Raw genomic sequence first — 16,349 nt, forward strand, 5'->3', positions numbered from 1 at the left:
GCTCGAGCGAGCAGAGCCCAAGGAGGCTCCCTGGAGGAGCCCATGGGGCTGGGGGCTTGGCTGCGCTCGCTGGGCGGCTGCTGCGGCTGCTGCGGAGGGGAGGCAGCGGCCCCCGAGAAGGAGCCGCTGCTCAGGTGAGTGCCCCCCTTCCCCATCCCCATCCCTGCGGCCCCAGGGCCAGGGGGATGCTCTGAGCCCAGCCCCTCTTTGCCTTCTCCCATCTTTGTCACCCTTTTTGCTGTTTTTTACCCCGCGGGAGGCTCCGGGGTGGGGGGTTTGCGTGCAGGGTCTCGCCCCCTGTGCCGTGATGCCGCTGTGTGTGCTGGGGTCTCGGACAAACAAATGGAACAAGGTTTTGAGAGAGAAGCTGCAGCTGCATCTCCCCCTGGGGAAACTGCAGGGCCGAGCCTCGGGGTTGGGGTCCCCGTGGGGTGAGGAGCAACGAGGGGGTCCCACTGGGGAACCCCGCACCCCACGGGCTGGGGATGCTGGGGTGGGCAAGGGCGGCACAGCCCCTGCAGCGCCGTGGCGCGGAGCAGCGTGCACGCTGGTTTTTATTTTATTGTTTTGTGAGATTTCCTTTCTTTGCTGTCAGGCTCGGAGGCTGGGAGGAGGACAGACCCGTGCCCGCGCAGAATCGGGGTTTGCACCTTGCAGGTGGCCCCGTGCGTGGCACCTCTCCGTCCTCCCGCAGCGCCGCGGGGGCCGGGGGGCTGGCAGGACGCGGGGTGACCTATTTAGCGAGCGGGGAGTCACGGGAGCTGCCGGCGGGGTGGAGGCGCCCTGATTCCCCGCTGCTAAAGCGGTTACCTCAGTAAGAAGGGGATAATCCCCAGCATGGGGCCTGCAGCCCAGGAAATTGGCATTAACCTAAGGAGAGCTCGGCGCACGTGCAAGCGTGGCCGTGCACCTTTAGCGGCGCGCCTTCCTACACCCGCACCCATCCCGTGTTGCTGGCTGTAAGCAGGGATGTACAAATGCTGGGCATTTGACAGGCACCTGCTGCTGCGCAAGTGTGGCCTCGTTAATTAACCTAATAGCCTAATCACTGGCTTGTCCCTGGATGGGAGGCTTTGGGGTTTTATTTTCGAAGTGGGGATCTCGCGGGAGCGCGGCGCTGTTTATTTTATCGCGGCGCTGTTTGGAGGGAGTGACTCGGGGGGGGTTTCAGCTCTTTGCTCCTTGGGAGCTGGGAGCCCTGGGATAGCTCCCTGCATGTTGACTCCGCGACTTTTCACCTTAATCTGCCCAAGCCATAAATCTGATATTCGGAGAAGGAAGCGATGATGGGAAAGAAACCTGTGGGCGAAGCGTTAATGCCTCCGGTCCCATGGAGACTGCTGCAGCTGGCCTTGCAGGCTGCCCTTCATGTGCTCGTTTTTCCCCCATTCCTTCAGTTTCGGTGATGTTTGGCAGTATGGCATGCTCAGGGGATGCTTGCTCTGTGCCCGTGCTCCCCGCTGCTGCCCGCTGTGTTTGCTTGGGCTGCCTCCTGGGCAGTGTTTGGAAATGAAGATGCTTTGGGAAGCGCCCTGCAAGCTGTGAGAGAGCACCTCGTAAAAGCTGAGGCGTGTTAGCGTCATTACCAAACAATGTTTTCATGGTGAGCTGGGTGCTGAGGGCTGCAGGTGGCTCCGTGAGTAGGAGGAAGCCCGCTGAGGGCAGGAGGATGGTGATGGAGGCATGCGAGTGATGCCCCGTGGGCTGGGATGCTGTGTGCCCCGCGGGGAGGCTTGGAAAAATCACAGAAACCCTCCTGGCACGGCTGGGTACTTGCTCTGGTGTCCCCACAACGCCTCCTGATCCATCCACAGCACTCACTCAGGGACAAGAGGGTGTGAAGACACTTTGGGCGAGCCCGTGTTGGCAGGGCTGAGTTATGCCATCCACAGCCTCACCCTTACCTTCGTTTGCTTGGCTGCAATGGGAGATTGTAAGAGATTATCTTTCCCCTTGTTACCTGTTGCTCAGGTTTTTGGTTTGCTGAGCCTAATTAAGCTTCCTGCAGGAATGCTGATGCGAGTTGTGCTGTCTTATCCATGCGCTGGAGCTCCTCTTAGCACCCCTTGCAATGCCCTGATGTCATGGGTAAAGCGCCCGCGGTGCTATCCGAGGTTTGGCCGGGTGGGTTTCTTGCAAAAGGTGTCCCTGCAGAATTAAACAACCCTATAAAAAACTATGCACTACCACCAGGTGCAGACACTGTGAAAAGAGATGGAAGCTCACAGAAGGGATATTTTGGGACGGCCAGGGTGATGCTTGGGTGGTTGACACAGCCTCGTGTCCCCTCTCTGCAGCAACAACAACCCCTACGCCTCCTTCGGAGCCACGCTGGCGCGGGACGAGGAGCAGAACCTGTGGAGCACCCCGCACGACGTGACCCACACGGAGGCGGACGACGACCGGGTGCTGTACAACATGATCGTGGGCAGGAGCCAGCTGGACAAGGACTCCGAGGTGAGGACGAGCAACCTGCCCTGGGCTTCACAGAGCACCGGGGTCGCTGTCCCTATTTCCTAGCTCACCAGGACGGGTTTTGTCCGATACTTGCTTGTTTTGGGTTTTTTGGGATGGGATGGCGGTAGCTCTGCCTGCGGTGGCTGCATCCCAGGTTCACATGGCATCGTCAGTGCCTTGGGCTGAGCTGCTGCTGCAGCGAGATGTTGCCTTAGACACTTCTCCAATGGGTTCTAGGGCGATTACCAAGAAGTGGAGAACTGGCACGTCACAGAAGGGAAAAATCATCTCTGTTACATAAACACTGCTTTGCAGCCTTCATTTCCTTCCCCAAAGCACTTCTGTGCAAAGGAGATTTCGGCGGCCTGATTAGGTCCATGCGGCAGCAAATGCAGATGCCTTTCCCCCTCTCTGATTGCTTTTCAGACTCCAAAATATTTTCAGAAAAGCCTGGAGGCTTCCCGTTTAATTTCAGCACAATCCCATTTCATCCAAGAGACCACGAGACCGTAACTCCTCCCCACTGTGAGACAGTCCCCTTAACCAAAAAGCTTTCACTGGAAGGTATGGCTGAGATTAAAGAAAAGATTTAAATACCAAAATACCCTTTTCCTTCCCCACTCTGTCTTCTCCATAGCCTAATGGGGTTGAAGGAAAGGAGGACAGCTCCATTCAGGGGCTGGGTGTGGAGTGGGGTGGACTTCAGGGTCCAAAGCAAAGGAGAGCACGTGACAGTGCCTGATTTCAGCCTTTTAAGGCCCATTATAAGGCAGGAGTCATTAAAAAAAATATTATTAGCTATAAAACGGTATCCTAAGTGCTAAATGATGGCTCCCTGGGCGAAGGAGTGCTGTGTGTCAGCCTCGCTGGGGCTGCAGATGTGAGTGTAAGTCGGGGGCAAGCAAGCAAGTGCTTCTGCTCCTGCTAGTGCCAAAACAACTGCACAATTTGGTTGCAGCACGATTAATAAAAAAGCCCGAGGAACATGGCAGCAGGCCGACCTGCAAGCTTGTTGCAGTGCAGAGTGGTTGGGGAAACTCTGAAGGTTTGCATGAGCTGCAGCGTGGGGCCGTGCCTCATGCACGTGCTCTGCAGCGAGGGAAACTGAGGCACGCAATGCACATTGCTTAGCTTTGGTCTCCTGCCTCCCATCCAGGTGCTGTAATTTGCTTAAAACAAAGACTCGAGGATATACAAGCTGTTGTAGTCCTCAGCTGCAGCCCTTTCCTGGTGCCAGGACAGGGAGGAATTTGGCCTGGGAAGCCAACATTCCTGTGGCCGGCCCCGGGTGCCGAAATCTCTCCTCACTCTCCAGCGAGCATTGAAGAAAACTAGGCCAGATTGTGTCGCCCTCTCCTCCTAATGAGAGAGAAAAGTCTAATTGCAAAACAGGGCTGGCCTGCGAAAGCTGTAAGCTGCTTTGGGAGCTGCTGTTGGCAGCTGGGCCTCGGGGAGCGCGCAGATGCCGCGGGCAGGGGACGGGCCAGGGCTGCTGCTTCATGCTGAGCACAGGCGTCACGAAACCATCCCTCCGTCTGCTCAATCTCAGTTAAAATAGGACCGAAAGGAGAACTGACCCCTGCATCTCTGCCCCTGGATGTAACTTCAGCGTGCGGAGCGCTCACTGCGTGCTTCCTTCCCACCTTTATCGCCGTGATTTCCTAGCACAGGGGCTGGCAGGGCCACAAAGGGCAGCTCTCTCCACGTGGTGCCGTGACACCACCGCGCCATTCAAACCCGTATTGCATTTTCCTCGATCTACCCCCCGTCTGCTTTCTGTTGCATTTTCTGTTTTAAAATCACTGCACGCAGAGGGACAAGTGCTGCGAGCTAGGACACAAGCGGGGGGCCAGGATGCAATGGCAGGGGAAAGCCCGGGCGCCCCATCGCCAGCAGAATGACCAGTGCTGAGGCATAGCGAGCTTTCTGGTGGTGATGCCTGGGGTGTAAACTTCTGGGCATCAATGAACAGATGAAAAAAAAGTTTTCCTCCTTTGTGCTGTTCCTTGTGCAAGCCTGCAGGGTTTGGATGGTGGAAATCGCCTGGTAACTCCACGTGGTGCCCAAGAGTGGCCTGTAAGCATCCTCGGAGGAGCCTGTTTGCACTGGTTGCCTATCCAAGCGTTTTTTGGCAAGTCTTTGCATCAAGACAGGCTTTTTTTCTGAAAGAGCAGCTGCAGCCCATGTGCAAGTGGAGGATGCTGGTGAGGGGTGAGCACCTCCCCGTGTGTAATCACAACAGAGCAACATTGGAGGCGCAGCACAAGGCGGCGATTTCCTGTGCTCACTGTGCGGAGACTTCGGACACGTCCAGCTCAGTGTTTCTCCTCCCTGCCCCTTCCCTTCATGAAACTTGGCAGCTCTGGTGCAAATTCCTTGTGCCTTTGGCTTGTGTAAGGCCAGCAGGGCTGCTCCTTGCTGAACCAGGGCAGCGAGCTTCTGGGGGCAGGCGCCACGACACCCTGGGTGAGATCAGAGCTCTTGGCAAAGCTCATCACAGCTTGGGTCAACATTTCGAACATGGAAAATTGCCTTTTATTGCCTTTTTTTTTTTTTTTTTTCCTGCGGCGGTGTCAAACCTGTTGTGGTGTGAAATAAAAGCCCGAATCTGGAGGTGAAATGAGGACCTCTAGGAAAACACGGTGTGATTTGGCAAGGCACTGTTCCAGCAGGCAGCCCGCTAATACGGAGAGAAGCATTTTATGGGACTTTGTTTGTGGGACTCCAGTGGTAACAGACAAGCTGAGATGTGGGATGATGGCTGAGTGTATGAACGTGCCTGTGTTTGTATTTGTTCAGCCTCTTCATGCTGGGTGAGAGCAGGAGCACCCCTGGGTGCAGGGCGCTACCTCCCTGGCCCGGGGTTTTTGCAGTTTTTCACTAATAACTGTGCTTCAAGCCCATTTCCTACAAAAATAGCAACCAGAACAGTGAGATGAATTGCTTGCAAGGGAATAGGGGAAATGGCCTCGCTAGGGGGTTGCTTTGACAACATGAAGAAAACTTCCCTGCTAATTAGAAAATTTCCATCTGAGCAGGGATGAAAGGTCCGGCGGCGCCTGCCTGCTCCTTGGCACATTCGTTCCGGAGTCACGGAGCGCCCTCCAAGCCACGTTTTCATCTTCCAGCTCAGCTCCGAGTTGCTCGCCCTGCTGAAAACAGGAGGAAATAACACCCCACAGCAGCAGCGAGGGCCGAGGGAGTGCAGGGTTTGGCACGAGCCCCAGCTCCCTGCCCTCGGGTTTGGAGCATCCTCGGCCTCGTGATGCCGCCCGGCCCCACCGCAGGTCACCTCCTGGTGACTCAGGGATGCACATGGGGAACACCCGCCTGCTCTCGGCTCTGATGTTGCTTGTTCCTGCGCGGAGACACGGGGCCAGACAGCATTTGCTCTTCCTCTGCTGTGTGGCTAAAGGGAGAGGCTCTTTTAGATTAATTTTGGGGGTAGAAAGCTGCTGTTATTCCTGCGTTAAAGCAGCGCAGCGGGCAGCCCCCTGCTGCATTTAGGACGGCTGCGCTGAGGGGAGAGCTCGGTGGTTTCTGAGGCTGGTGGAGAGCAGGGCATCGCCCGGCCTCACCCAGATAATCCCTGCTTGTCAAGCCTTCGTGCCGTCTGGAGGGCAGCCAGAGGTGACAAACAGCAGGGAGAGGTGATGCTCATAAGCACCATCTCCGGTCCCAAAGCCTCTCCGTCGCACACTGCCCAAATTCTCCCCTGGCAAGGCAGTGCTCGAGGTCCTCAGGGACTGGGTTCGCTCCATGGAGCAGCTCAGGAAGCAGGATGTGCAAGGAAGCCGTAACCTAGATTCCCTCAGAACAAAAATAGACGGGGGAAGCCACGCTGCCCTGAATCCAGGGAGCGTCACGGCTCCCTCCCAGCCACCAGCTCGGCAGCCTGACCCCCTCCTGCTCCTGCTCCTGCTCCTGCTCCTGCTCCTGCAGGCATTTAATTCTCAGCAGCCATGGCATACTGGCCAGTTTGGGGAAAAATCAGTAGAAAAATAAAAAAGAAAGCAAGCAAGAAATCTGCAAGAAATCTCCATCTCGGAATCTCCATCTCTTTACCAAATCAAGGGAACTCTGCAAGGTGGCAGCTGCTGGAAAAGCAGTGGGGTTCCTGATGCAGTCTGCCTCCGTGGATATTCACCACCCCCCTGAACCCAGGGAAGAGAATCCCAGGGGGGCGGCACAGATGAGCACCCGTTTATTCTGCAGGAGTCCTCCCGTGCTGCCTGCTGCTCAGCAGGGTGACTAATTAAGGCTGTTAGCACGAGGAAATGATCTGAGCGATGCTCCAACCCGCTGCGTGGACGCTGCTGTCAATGCATCCTTCCCCGTGTGCGTACTTACTGCCTCTATTTTTATTGTTCCCAAGTGCTTTTGAAGCCCTGCCTGCCCCAGGTAGCAGCCAAACAGGGGGCTGAGCCCTTTGGAGAGGACACCGTGTGTGTGTGACCATGCACAGCAGCCACTTTCAGTTTTCTGCAGGCTGTCAGCAGCTAGTAGAAATGTGCTGTGCCTGTTTAACCACACGGGTATGGGAACAAGGTGTTGCAATAGGTTGTAGAAGGTAATCATTACTATGTGCTCCTGCTTTCTCAAGCTGCAAGGGTCAATTAAGGTGTTTTCACAGCCTGAGGTTTTGGGGTGTCAGGGTTTGGGGTAAAAAAGGGCTCTGGTTCGTGTCGTTCCCCATCCAGGACAGCACCACCATGGCCAGCACCAAGCACGGCAGCGGGTTCGTGCTCTCCCCGTCCCACCAAGGAGCCCACCTTGGCCGCCAGCAACACCCAGGCCAAATTCTGTGACCCCAGCTCAAGGGAACTGGAAGCCTGCTCAGCCTGTGCTAAGGAGATACGGAGATGCTGTGCCAAAAGCCAAGCTAAAATATCCTTCCTTGCTCAGCATAACTTCTCCCAGAGGCAACGGAGGCCTGGCCACTGACCTTCACAGAGATCCCTCGCTGCCAGTGTCACTGGTTTAGCTCTGGCTTCATTTCTAGAAGCTCAAATTCCTAGAAAAGCAGCAGAGCCACCCCCCATGTGCAAATGCCTGACCATGTTTTATCTCTTTGCTTTGCAGGAATGGCAGAAGCTCAACTATGACATCTATACCTTACGGCAAACCCGGAAAGAAGTGAGAAGCAGGTGGAAACACATTTTGGAGGATTTAGGTAAGCTGAAGGACAAAACGATGTCATTTCTGTGGTGCTGAGTGAGAGGTCCCACGACTGGAAAGCCCAGGGAGCATGGCCAGCAGTAGGCAGGGGTCCAGGAGAGCCCCTCAAGCCCAGCAATGCGAAGTCATCCATGTCTAGTTCCCTTCTGCAAGCTTAGCAGGACTACCTGGGAGCTCCCCCCGTGTTTTATAAACAAGATAAGCAGGGAGAAACGAATATTCCTTCCAGATTAGATCACAGATACCTCTACTTTTCCTCCTTGGCTCACACCACTGGGTGCTCCACAGCCTGTGCAGACCACACGTGGGAGAGATCACTTGGTCCCTACATCTATCCCTGCATGCTGGGAAAGACTCTCCCAGGTCCTGAATCTGTCCCTGGTCATTGGCAAAGGCCCTCCCGAGCAGCCACATCTCCCTCACATCTGCAGTGGCTCCAGAGTTGGTTTGCAAAGGGTGGGAGGCTCAAGGCCTGGGATCTTTTGGCCGTAGCAAAGTGATGTGAAAGCAGAAGCGAAACCTGCTATATTGCACTAGCTACACCTGTGTTTTAATCATAAGACCGTCGCTCTTTTCTCTGAAAACATTTTCAGATAAGATGCATCACCACCAGCTCCCTGGAGCTGAGTTAGTGGTAGCGATTACGTGCTCACCGCCCTGATTCATCCTCCTCCCTTTTCCTTCCCTGGGTACCTTTTCTTATAAGAGATGCTGACTGCTACGGGAACAATCTCACGTGCGTTCACTACTGCCAGAGGTTTTTTATCACTCTCACTTACAACTTACCACCCACATACTGCTGTAATCACTGGGGTGCCCCACCAGCCCTGAAAGCTCTTGCACCACTTACATCAGGAGCTGAATCAACACCCAGGGTTTGGGTGGGGCGATCGCGGCCCTCCTGTGGAAAACTAGCTACTTGCTTTGAATTTTCTGAATATTTATTCTCCAGGCAGCAAGCTCGTGCCTGCCCCAAGTGCAGCCATGGAGCTTGCTGTGGAAAACTCTGGTTTGTTTTAGTATGTAGGGAAAGCAGCAGCCCGGGGTGGAGGGGGAACGAGGAACTTGGCAAGGGCATTTAGTGCTCAGGGATGGCCCCTGCTCTCCGTACATTTGGCTCCTTTCTCTAACGTCTCCTCCCCAGGTTTCCAGAAGGAAGCAGACTCCCTCCTGTCCGTGACCAAACTCAGCATCATCAGCGACTCTCAGAACATGGGCAAAGCCCGGGACATCCTGCTAAAGCTGTCCGAAGAGACAAACATCTTCCCGACCAGCTGGCAGCTCTCTGAGCGCTACCTCTTCGTGGTGGTGAGTAGCTCTGAGTGTGCCTCCCTCCCTGCCACCCCAGCTCTGAAAATGGGCTCATGCACAGGGGAGCAGGTAGATGGAAGGAAATTCAAGTACCTGGTGGCATCTGGGGCATCCCCAGCAGATGTTGCGCCTGTAGCTCCTTGGAGACGTGTTGTAGCACCATCAACTTGCTCCCAAAGGTGCTGTGCAGTTGGGTGCTCTCGTAGCCTGTTAATGAGGTGGGAGAAGATTAGACCTCACGCCTGGCTTAACCTGAGAGCCACGGAGGGAGGACCCTGACCAGGCAGCTCGCACTGACTGTAAAACCCTGTTGCTTTGGCAGGACCGGCTCATAGCTCTGGACGCTGCGGATGAGTTCTTCAAGATGGCCAGCGTGGTGTACCCAAAGAGGGCCAGCGTGGAACGGGTGGATGAAAAGCAGGTCTCCGCCGGGATGGCCTGAGGAGCACGCCTCGCTGGTGCTACAGCGGGATTCCCTCCCCTGGGACCAAGTTTCCCTGCCAAGGGCTTGTAGCACGAGTAGTGCCCTTCCTTGTTTCCCTGCCGAGAAGCGAGCGGGCTGCCTGGAGCAGAGCTGAGAGCCGGGGGTGCTCCGTGGGGAGGGTATGGGAAAAGGGCTGGTGGACCCCAAGGTGCTCCAGGAGAAGGGAGCAGGAGCTGCTGCGGCTTTGTCCTGGTGGGGGGCCACCGGCTGGTGGGCACAGGGGGAATTGCTGCTCCCAGTAGCTGAAAAAGGTGGGATGTCTCCGGTTAGGAGAGCCACGTTGCTCCCTTCATGGTATCAGCCACCTCCCTCAGCCCTCCCATCCAGGAGAACCGGCAAGGAAGGGAAAATACCTCGGTCGTCTTCAACTTCGGGACACTGCTCTGCGTGCTGCTCCTCATCCTCTTCCCCGCTGGGCTGGTCCCAGCTCCTGCAGGAGAGGAGCTCACGGCTGGAGCCTCGTTCAGTTGGGTGCTGGGACCCCAGCAGTGAGCAGTTCGGAGGCGTTTCCCTTGAGGGATGCTCAGCCCGACGCTGTAAACAAAGGTAGATTTTAGGGAGGCTCCGTGGTGGGACCTGCTGAGAAATGTTCTCCTGTGACACCCTCAGACTGGTCACACCGACGTCTCCATTCATTTCTGAAAGTTCGGGTCTTGATTGCAATAGGAACAGCACCACAAAATTGCACGTGCTGTCGGGGGATATGGTCACTGCTCTTCATGAAGATGTTAAATGGACACCCTTCGTATCTTTGTGTGTGTGTGTGTGTCTGATAATGAGCAATAATTTTAAAACACTGGATTTCACCACTTAAAAAGAAGTGGAAGTTCATCACTGGTTACCACGTTTGCTGCTAACGGACCAGAAGAAAATGCTGGTTGCTTAGGACCTCCCAAAACAGCAATATAGAGCTTTTATTTGTTTATACCTACAGAGTTTGAAATATATATATATATTTATGAAACGTTTCTGCTTGTCAGTCTTCCTGGGAAACATTTTTCTCAGCTCTGGACATCAATGAGAACTGAATTTAATAAACAAAACATGGTACAAAAGCGAGGTTTCTTGCTCTCTCTCTGACCCTATTCAGGAAACAACATTTATCTCGCCTGCTGATAGCAAAAGGGCTGAGGTATTTGTAGAGCGTGGGCTTCTGCAACCTGTTCTTTACACACTTAAACAACTTACCTGTTGACTTGCAAGAGAAAGGTCATTTTCCAGCCTAAGACCCAAAGCCTCTGTAGAAGATGATGGGGACTGAAATGAATTTCAATGGGATTTGGAGCTCAGTGCCCAGTTCCCACTGATTATTTTTTTTTCTATTTTTTTTTTTTAGCGAATGTTGAGCTGCACTTTGGAAAGCCTCCCATGGTTTAATAGAAAATAAACAAACCCTAGTGCACGTTAACTCTTGCGCTGGAGGGTTTGGTCTGAACAAACTTGTTGCAGAACAGGGAGATCCGGCAGCCTGAGCAAACCCTTGCCAAGGTACACACCACCATGCAAAAGGCAGCCCCTGGGATATTGTCATTTTGTACTTCTACGTGTTATGTAAAGCCACCTGAGGTGCTCCTCGGCCTTGGGCTCCCTTCTGTGATGTAGGGGGAAGTGACCAGGCTGAGGGACTCGTGCACCAAGTTATGTACTGGTCACCTTGTGTCAATCCCAGCTCTTCTGCCCAAATCTGGCTAAGAGGATAGGGCAAATATTGCAGAATAGCCTTTGGTTAAGTGTCAGGATGGTGAATGTAAGAAATTTGACAACTTGAAACGTGAAAGCCAGCAGTAACCCAGAGGTCCAAGCTCAGGCTGGTCATTCTGTCCATCTCTGCAGGAAACACCCTGTCTTTCGTGCATGTGCAGACTGATGAACTGGATTTCAGTTCCCAAAATGAAGAGAGTAATTTGCCTTTTCCAATTTGCATAGAAATTACCAGGGAGAAACGCACCTTTTCCTTTTGGTTTGCTCGGATTTGGGCTCCTTGCTGTGCTGGCAGGAGAAGGAAGCTTGGCTCAGTTTGTCTTGCAGCAAGGCTTTGGCTGTGCTCCAGAGATGGGCAGTAGAGGATGCACCACCTGGAACACAGGTACACAAAAATCTCCCAACTAAACTCATCACAAGCTTTGGGTGCATTAAAGTCACCGACACTGGCAGGGGAGAGGCTCCTGGGCAGTTTTTGCATTTGGGGTGTTTGAAAACGTGAGACTAAATTGCGGAGACACTCAGATCCTGAAAGCAGTGCAGACACAGGGGGCATCCCTCCACCCCTAGCTGCCGTTAGCTGGGTTTCAGCCTCCTGTACACCCCACAGCACCCCTCAGCAGATGTCTTCAACCGGTCTCGGGTGCCACCAGGGCCCCAAATCCTGCCTGCACCCGGTGAAACCTGCAAGAACCCAGCTGGGAAGCGGTGGCTGTAGGACAGCGGAGCGAACACCAGATGCCACTGTTCCCCTAGCCGTGCCGTGGGAAACCATCTGTAGAGTGCGGGGAAAAAATTCCCAACCTTTTCTTGGGTGCACGAAGTCTCTCAAGGCTGGGAGGACTGGCTTTCTGACAAAAGACTGGGGGTTGGATGTTCAATAGTTGCTCCGGCCGTTTCCAGGGGATGGTGGGAGCCCTTCAGAGGTTCCCAGGGCTGGTAAGAGGGTCTCTGCTCCTGCCTGGAAGTGACGTTGACTGATATTTCAACTGGAAAGGATAAAAAAAAAAAAAAAAAAGAAAAAGAAAAAAGACATTTTCCATCTATCTATAAGCCACAGAGAGATGTCACCTGGATGTCCTCTTCCTAGGCCATAGGGGTCACAGACACAACCAGCCCAGTTCATACAACAACCTGGAACAGATCCCACCAGGTATGTATCAGGGCAGCTTCTCTGAACTCAGGGGACAGACCCAGACCTATAATGACCCACAGCCGAAGCTTCCCTTCCCCAGCCTCCCTTTGCTTACTTCAGCCCCTGCCGGCATCGCTCAGGCCATCGAGCAAACCTGGGCAAACAAACGCCTGTGGCTAATGGTTGGCCAGTGGCTGAGCGAAGTATTTTGGTTTTGTGGGTCGCAAGGAGCAGCACTGCAGAGCTCCCATCCCCTCAATCGAAGGCAGGAATTATGTACGAGGCAACCAGCAGCTGAAATAGAGAGCAGCTCGCAACAAATTGAATTTACAGACCAACGTGACCGTGCACACGTGGTTTCTTCTTTGTATTCCACGTTTGACTGGGACACACACTATGAATCTTGCAGGGTAAGAAAAAACAACTGAGCTGTGAGCTCAGCACAGGCAGAAGGTGGCAGTGCAGGTGTTTGGGAAAGGCTGAGCAGCAGAGGCGGAGGAGGTGGCAGGCAGGAATCAGCCTTTCCACCCTGCTCGCGAGGGATGTAAATCACGCCCGCGCTTCTGATAAGTAATGAGAACGGACATGGGAAAGAAAACTGTCGTCTACTAAATTTCAGCCATAGGAAAAATTACCATTTCAAACCCCTCAGTTTCAATCATTTCTAACGTTAGAAATTCCAACACTTACATACTTTTCCTGGAGGGAAAGCCTGTACTTTTCTAATCTAATGAGGATCAGTAATGTTGAGTGACTTACCACAAAATAGCTCTCCAAAAGTATTTCTTTGAAGACAAACAACCTTTTTTTTTTTTTTTTTTTTTTTTTGCTTGGGGAGTCCTTGTTATGCAAGTTATGGCTTACTGAAAGCGTTTCCTTGGCTTACAAATTGCAAACCTTGCGGAGGAAGCTGCCCTTGCACAAGGAGGCCACAGAGAAATCTGCTCACCGAGCTCTGCCGAGTGCCCTACGCAAAGACCTGCGCGGCCAAAAGCTTGTCTGGTTTTCCTATCAGCTGATCTCATGCAAAGTCCTGCCTCCCCCTATAAACTTTATCCTTATCCTTCAATAACAACAGTTCTTTTCTCAAAGTAATAGGTTCCGTTGACGATTTTGTCGTATTTGGATTAGGAAAGGAAGGCACCATGGAGGCTGTGGGCAGCCTTGGCAAGGCGGGATCCCAGCAGCATTAAAAAAATAAAGAGATGTAGGCAGCCAAACTAGCAGGAGCCATAGCAGGGCAGCCAACAGAGGCAAATAGGCACAGCCTGGGCACTGCCAAAGAAAGGGAAGGGAATTTGGCAGGTGGAGAAGGTTGTGTGCCAAAACGGGCTTTGATGGTGCTGCAGGGTGCGTCATCTGAGGAGCATCGGCGGGATGAAATGTGTTTGTGTACGCCTGGATAACCATCATTAAAATAAAGTCTGCTCGGTGGAAGTTCACCAGCAGATCAGGAGGAAGAGACATGGATGAGGCGATGTGCTACCAGAAGTTTATCCCTCGGAGAGTGGCAACTTTATATCTGCAAAGCTACTGGGACGCTTCCCCTTGGCCTCGGCAGGGCTTGAGTCAGACTGCAGAGACACAAACACCAGGGCAAGTCCAGACGCTTCCGAAGTCAAAAACAAACCTTCTGCCAGCTGCCCATCCAGTCCTCTCTGGCATCAAAGTCTCAGAAATAACAAGGATGGCTCCTGAAGAGATTTCCACAAGCGGCGAGAGGACCTGTGCCTGTCTGATGGAAGAAAATAAAGCCCACACGTTTCTCGTAGCTTAGGGATCGCAGGGGAAATTTGGGATGGAGGAGGTCATCTTGGCCAACACCCCTCTCTGAAATCATCTCTCCCTTCTGAAGATGGTGTGAACGATTTGGATGGAAAACATGAATGGGAAGGAAGGGCAAGGAACAGCGTTATTCGCTGATGGGCTTCGGCAATTTGGTTTCCATTCCCAGAGCTGCCCCATCTCTGTCTGCCCATCGGGTTATCCCGGTGCCAGATGGGGAGGGCGTTCAGACCTACTGGGGCCGACGGCAAAGTGGTGTTGCTTCCTTGAGGGAATTGTCAAGAGTTTGATATTTCTTCGCCTGTCTTCCAGCAAAACTTTGTATCTCACAACCGTTCACAAGCCTATTATCCAAAACACTCCGCTATAATAGTTTCAAGATGTCTTGATTCAGCTTTGACTTTTTTTTTTAATGCTCTCCAGCTTTTTAGTGTAAGCCGGATAAAGCATTGTTTCTACCCAGAAAATAGAACTTCGAATTTAGATCACAGCAGTGCCTTTTGAACATTTTCTTTTAATTCAGGGGAATACCTAGTCCTGCAAGCAATTTCAGCTCTGAAAACTTATTTTCCAGGCAGATCATCAGTAAGTTTAGTATAAATTCCCCCTGTCCAACACTTAACTCTTTGGTGTGAGCTCCCTAGAAAAGCGTGCCACATGGCAGCCAGTAATATCCAGATTATTTCTCGAGTGAAAATTGCTTCAAAACACGAGGGAAGGGCACCTTTTAATCTCTGAGGCCATGCTGAAGCGAGATCACCCAGAGAGACTGCAGCCCTGCTCAGGATGTGTGCAGGCACGCCGAGGAATTTGGCTTGCCTGCAGTTTATCTGTCCCGATTGAACGCAGATGCAGCCTCCATCGCACAGTTAATGTATAGCGACTGGCCCTGAACTAATCAGACCCAGTTTTACGGGGTGGTTTGGCCACAGCTTGCCCTACTGCATGGAAAAGAGTCTCGCTTTTCCTTCCCACCTCGTTGGACAAGATGTACTCCCGAAATGACCTGAGTTTGGGTAACCACGCGTTCGGGGTCGCTTCTCTGTGACAAAAGAGGGGAGTTCTGCTCTCCAGAAGGGAAGCAGCTTCCCCAGGGGATGTGCAAAGACACCAGGAGCAGGGACTGGCTCAGGAAGCCCAGCCGATACCAAACCTGCCTCTTGCTCGACAATGTGAAGAGTTGTTCTGGACCTGTGCACCACCGCTGCTGTGCTGGGGGCTTGATTACAGCTTCCTGACGAACATGCCAGATGCTTGGTGGACCTGCAGCCCGGTCCCCAGCAGGGCATCTCTGATAAAACGCGTGTGCCAACCTTCCTGTGCTGTGCAAACCAGGGGAAAGCAAGTCCTGTGTCCTCCTGCTGTGGCCACCAGGTCTCCAGGAAGCTCAATCCAGCCTGGACACACTTCAGAGATGAAATACAGCAGCATCCTCTCGCTATTACCCACTCCTCGTGCAGCAGTGGCACTAAAAAGCCTGATTGCAAGAGATTGCAGGGCTCTAGGAGCAGCTGCGCACATCCAGCCCTCCTGTTTCTGAGCCAGCACAAACCCTGCTAGACAGACAGCAGACGAGCAGGAAGCCTCGGTGCAGTTTCTGCTCCTGGAACCACAAATACTGCTTAGTAATGTTAATTTCTCTTCACATTATGTGCTATTTAAGCTCCCGAGAAGTCCAACAGGAACGTGTGCTTCACGCTCCTACTGCGGAGCATCTGCAGGCTCAGGGCAGCCGTTTCCTCCAACCCCAGCCTTTATTTTCCTTAGCACCGACAGTTTACATTACCAGTTGTAAAAACCGAGGCCTGTTTTTCAACCCATCGCCTATTTTCAAATCCTTTCCCGACATTTTATTACGCCTATTTTGTGTTACGTTCGCCACGACACGTTTTCTGCCTTTGAGCCTAACCCCTCGCACCTCCCCGTTTCCTCGTTTTTATTACCGCAAACCTGCAGCTTTGAGGAGGCAACGGGGTGGCAGGGGGCTGACGGGGACCAGGAGCGCCTGACGTCGGCAATTACCAGGATTTTCCAATATTTCGAGCAAGGTGTTACCATGAAACCACGCGAGCTGACGGTGGGCAAGCCTACAGCTTCACCGCAAAATCCGTGGTGCCGGCACAACCAGCGGCCCGGGACTGACTCCCACCCGCCGCAGCAAGCAGAAAGACTTGCTAGAGATAACAAAACTCTTTCCTTGTGCAAGGTTTCATGCAAATAGAGCGCTGGTTTCAGCAGGGAGAACTCGAGGCTCGAGTCTGGGAGGGCTGAGCAGCCTCGAAGTACAAATAAACACAT

The 16,349-nt window shown here is 53.2% G+C and overlaps 1 protein-coding gene across 1 annotated transcript; it reads left to right on the forward strand.

The window, feature by feature from the left end:
- Nucleotides 1–10,485, forward strand: MREG (melanoregulin). The gene is made up of 5 exons (XM_038182478.2): nt 1–134; nt 2,298–2,457; nt 7,540–7,630; nt 8,780–8,943; nt 9,269–10,485. Exons 1-5 carry the CDS (start codon nt 43–45, stop codon nt 9,386–9,388), a joined length of 627 nt encoding a protein of 208 aa, XP_038038406.1. The 5' UTR covers nt 1–42; the 3' UTR covers nt 9,389–10,485.
- Nucleotides 10,486–16,349: the final 5,864 nt, after the last annotated feature.

The sequence above is a fragment of the Anas platyrhynchos genome, chromosome 7, assembly GCF_047663525.1.
Source record: "Anas platyrhynchos isolate ZD024472 breed Pekin duck chromosome 7, IASCAAS_PekinDuck_T2T, whole genome shotgun sequence".
In the NCBI taxonomy this organism is placed as follows: Eukaryota; Metazoa; Chordata; class Aves; order Anseriformes; family Anatidae; genus Anas; species Anas platyrhynchos.

What these genes read in the sequence shown, in the direction of transcription:
- MREG (XM_038182478.2), top strand. Translation starts at nt 43, where the DNA reads ATGGGGCTGGGGGCTTGGCTGCGCTCGCTGGGCGGCTGCTGCGGCTGC. An exon ending in AGCTGGACAAGGACTCCGAG is followed by an intron (nt 2,458 to 7,539) that starts GTGAGGACGAGC and finishes TTTGCTTTGCAG; the next exon opens with GAATGGCAGAAGCTCAACTA. An exon ending in ACACATTTTGGAGGATTTAG is followed by an intron (nt 7,631 to 8,779) that starts GTAAGCTGAAGG and finishes TCTCCTCCCCAG; the next exon opens with GTTTCCAGAAGGAAGCAGAC.